Source organism: Plectropomus leopardus, unplaced genomic scaffold, assembly GCF_008729295.1.
Source record: "Plectropomus leopardus isolate mb unplaced genomic scaffold, YSFRI_Pleo_2.0 unplaced_scaffold4406, whole genome shotgun sequence".
Classification (NCBI taxonomy): Eukaryota; Metazoa; Chordata; class Actinopteri; order Perciformes; family Serranidae; genus Plectropomus; species Plectropomus leopardus.
The window spans coordinates 1-4,518 of NW_024648297.1; the positions used below are offsets into that span (position 1 = coordinate 1).

Below are 4,518 nucleotides of genomic sequence, written 5' to 3' on the forward strand. Positions count from 1 at the left end.
TGTGTGAGGTTCCACAGCAGAACGCGTGTGTGAGGTTCCACAGCAGAACGTCTGTGTGAGGTTCCACAGCAGAACGAGTGTGTGAGGTTCCACAGCAGAACGTCTGTGTGAGGTTCCACAGCAGAACGCCTGTGTGAGGTTCCACAGCAGACAGAGCAGAACGTACTGAACATGGCCTCCAGTTTGACCAGGCAGCAGGTGAAGTTGTCGAAGTCGATGACCTCGTTGTCGGCGTATCGAGCGACCAGCATCTGAAACAACTTCCTGTTGAGTTTGAACCCTGAGGACAGCAGAGGTCAGAGGTCAGAGGTCGGAGGTCAATGACACTTGATGACATCGCCACCAGCCACACTCACCGCCGTTCTCCAGCGCCAGACGCATCTCGTAGGAACTCATACACCCGGACTTATCCAGGTCAAACTCCCTGAAGATCGCCTGCAGATACAGATACAAAGAGTCAAAGAGTCAGAGATTCAAAGATACAAATATTCAGATTTGAAGATTCAGAGATTCAAAGATTCAACAGAGAACCTCTGCAGCTGGTTTCAAGTTTAAAGGTTCCTTAGTGGAACTTCAGAATGGACCATAAACACTACAGTACCCATGAGCCTCTGCTGCTGCTGAGTGTTTGACCCGAGTCAGCATGATGTCACTTCCTGTTCCTGGTGCGTTCGCTGAGTGTGCGTTTGGTTCTCTGTGTGAACCTCGGTTCTCTATCGTGTCTTTTCACTCAGAGAACCGAGGTCACAGCATAACCACACGAGCTGTTCCACCACAGCAAATACACCAACATGGAACTTTTACGGGCCACATGAGAACATCAGAACACGGGAGAATATGAGAGCAGGAGGACCATAAGAACTTGATGCACAAAGGAACATGAGAACATGAGTAACATAAAAACACAAGAACATAATAAACATGAGAATGGAACATGACAAACATGAGGAACATGAGGAACATGAGAACATGAGGAACATGAGGAACATGAGAACGTGCTGTTGGAGATGATCAGCTGTGATGTTTCATCATCTCTGACTGACATTAGAACCAAACTGCAGAACAGGAGTTGATGTTCTGTTGACTAAAGTTCTGAAACTGATGCAGAACTTACCAGCCACTTCCTGATCTTGTTCCAGAGAACCTGAAACTCGAGCAGACCGAGTCGAGCGCTGCCGTCTTTCTGAGCTCCAGTCAAGGTTCCACACATTTAAAGTTCCACAGGTGAGGAACAGGAGAACAGAAGAACAACAGAACCTAAAAAAGGCAGAGCAGAAGCAGCAGCAGAACCAACAGAAGCAGCAGGAGAACCGATAGAAGGATACGTCCATGAGGCTGACCATGGCTCTGCAGGACTCCATACTGAATCCGTCCGTCTGCAGGTCTCTGTCTGCAAACCACCACAGAAGAAGAAGAAGCGCGCATGTTCCGCGTTCTTTTACTGGATTATTGGTTTGTGTTTTAGATTTTTGTCATATCTGACAATAAATTGTCCGTCGTCATTTTAAAAGATTGAATGTTGAATGAAACACTTATTTAATGTTCAGCTGGTGACGTCATCGTCACGTGATGATTTGGAGTTGGTGAATCGGTGTCGTCGTCAAACCGGACTTCAGAGGCTTCAGCCCCAATTATTTTAGAAACGGCCTCGGAACTCAACACGTCTACGTAAACTCCCAAAAGTTTTAAAGGAAGTAAAACTTTTTTCAAAGAATAGAAATCACCAGAAGTTTTTACATATCACCAAAAAAATAAAGCAAAGTCACCACAACGTTTTATACAAAGAAAAATTTCCAAAAAGTTTTCAGGGAAAATAAAATTCCCCAAATTTTACAAGAAAAGAAATTGAAAAAAAAACACTTTAAAGGAAAGAAAAATCACTAAATATTAGGGAATAAGGAAAAAAAGATGCCTTAATTTTTTAAAAGAATGAAAAAATCCCATCGAGGTCGGCGTGAGAGTCCTCAGATCCTGGAGACGCCGCCGAATTATGAACGAGACGAGATTTCTGAACATGAAACACATCTGCAGCTTCGATCTTCACCAAGAAAAATCAAATAAAATTTAAAACATAAAAACTCGCTCCATCAAAAACTTCACAAACTATGAGGGACTCCTGAAGGACACACCGCTGTCTCTGACAGGTTGTCAGGGGGACAGGGGAACAGGAGGAGGACAAGAGGACAGAAAGTCTCCTGTCTGAGCAGCAGCAGGACTTACGTTTGGACACGACCCGGTTGAGGAGCGTCCTCAGCTCTCGCACTGAGATCTCCATGTCCTGATGAGACACAAAACGAGACACAAATGTCCTGATGAGACACAAAACGAGACACAAATGTCCTGATGAGACACAAAATGAGACACAAATGTCCTGACGAGCCACAAACTTAAAGTCCTAAAAGCTGAAGAACATGAGCAAAGCAGAGATGAACATTACGATAAAAGTATGAACAATATATCTGGACTACATCAAAAGAGCTGCGCAAATTTCTGCAAAAAAAGTTTCTGCAAAAAAGATTATAAATTTAAAAAATAAACTCAAGTTTAAACCAAAATAACCCAAAATAAACCTGATGGTCCCATTCAGAGAGAACATCGTATATGATATATCTGCTGAATAAAGCGGACTCACGTCTCCGGATAGCTGAGCGAACATGGACCTGAAGGAATCATCCACATCGCTCTCTGAGATTTCCTCCTGAACACAAGAACGGGCCCAGGTCAAAGGTCAAAGGTCCTCACACCATAAATGTGATTGACTTCCTGTTTTCATTGAAAAATATGTATTTCATTGTACATTACTGTTTTAAAAGATCTGAACACGACTTCTACAAAAGCTGGAGGGCCCCCGTCATGTATGAGGCCACGCCCCCATCATGTGTGAGATCACCACCCCGTCACGTGTGAGGCCACGCCCCCATCCTGTGTGAGATCACCACCCTGTCACATGTGAGGCCACGCTGCTGAGCACATTTTAGGCTTGCTTTGACCTCCTCCATAAACAGCTGTGCTCACCCTCCTGAGGACCGACTGCTCTCAGTAACTAAATATAAACAGGGCTGCTGGTCCAGATAATATTCCTGGACGTGTACTGAAAACTCGTGTTGATCAGCTTGTTAATGTTATAACTGACATTTTTAACATCTCACTCTCACAAGAGACTTTTCCCTCCTGCCTCAAGACAGCCATCATCGTTCCTGCACCTAAAAAGTCTGCTGTGTCTTAATGACTACCGCCCTGTGGCTCTGACCCCCATGGTGTGCTTCTAGAAACTGGTTCTGCAGCACATCAGAGACCACATCCCTGCCAGCCTTCCATGTACAGAGCGTCACTGGTTCCATCTTCAAGTCAGAAATATTTTGTTTGTACCTCTTCTACCAAGTTTGCCACGATGTCATCGTCCATCTCCCTAAAGAAACACACACATACACACGTTAAACACAGGCTACACACAAACACACACACACACACGTTACACACACACACACACACACACACACACACACACACACACATACTCACCTTACACACATTCATGACTCACTGTCTCTGGTACTGTTTCTGTTTCTATGTGTTTCTGTCTCTGTGTCTGCCGTGGACTCACTATGTCTCAGACTGTCTCTGTCTCTGTCTGTCTCTTTGTCTGTTTGCCTCTTTGTCTGTTTGCCTCTGTGTCTGTAGTGGACTCACTGCGTCTCAGGCTGTCTCTGTCTCTCTGTCTCTGTGTCTGCCGTGGACTCACTATGTCTCAGACTGTCTCTGTGTCTGTCTGTCTCTTTGTCTGTTTGCCTCTGTGTCTGTAGTGGACTCACTGCGTCTCAGACTGTCTCTGTGTCTGTGGTGGACTCACTGCGTCTCAGACTGTCTCTCTGTGAACACCCTGAGGACGAAGTCGGCCTCCTTGGAGGGTTCAAAGGTCGAGGGGACGATCAGGTACTCTCCTGGCGGGAGGCGGAGCCTGGCGCTCACCTCGCGCAGGTTTATGAAGGTCTCTGAGCGTGCGCAGGACGAGTGACGCAGGAAGAAGTCCTTCTTCATGTGGACACTGGGACAGCCCTGGTACTGAGGGGCAGACAGATGGACAGAGACAGATTTATGGAGACAGACTTTTTAGGACACATCAATAATTAATATTTATAAACTGTCCATCGAAACTGGACGTGACCACTCTGATGGACTGACAGAGAGACAGAGACAAACAGACAGACAGAGACACAGAGAGAAAGACAGACAGACAAACAGAGAGACAGAGACACAGAGAGAAAGACAGGAGGAGAGACAGACAGACAGGCAGAGAGACAGAGAGACAGAGACAGAGACAGAGACAGAGACAGAGACAGACAGACAGAGACAGAGACACAGACAGAGAGACAGACATACACAGAGACAGACATACACAGACAGACTCACCTCGTCAGGAATCTGTCAGGGACAAAGACAAAGAGAAGATAAGTGACTTAACAAGGACACTTGTTGTCTCACAAACACTTTACATGACCCCTCTGTGACCTCTGACCT

The 4,518-nt window shown here is 45.7% G+C and overlaps 1 protein-coding gene across 1 annotated transcript; it reads right to left on the minus strand.

The window, feature by feature from the left end:
• Positions 1-166: 166 nt before the first annotated feature.
• On the minus strand, positions 167-4,418 carry LOC121939265 (calpain-1 catalytic subunit-like; the record flags this gene model as incomplete). Its single annotated transcript, XM_042482336.1, has 9 exons — positions 4,411-4,418; positions 3,851-4,062; positions 3,370-3,409; positions 2,633-2,698; positions 2,221-2,278; positions 1,326-1,390; positions 1,115-1,183; positions 357-435; positions 167-280 (listed from the first exon to the last, which is right to left on the minus strand). Coding segments are annotated over exons 2-9 (679 nt in total), but the record flags the coding sequence as incomplete, so codon positions are not given.
• Between the last annotated feature and the right edge of the window lie 100 nt (positions 4,419-4,518).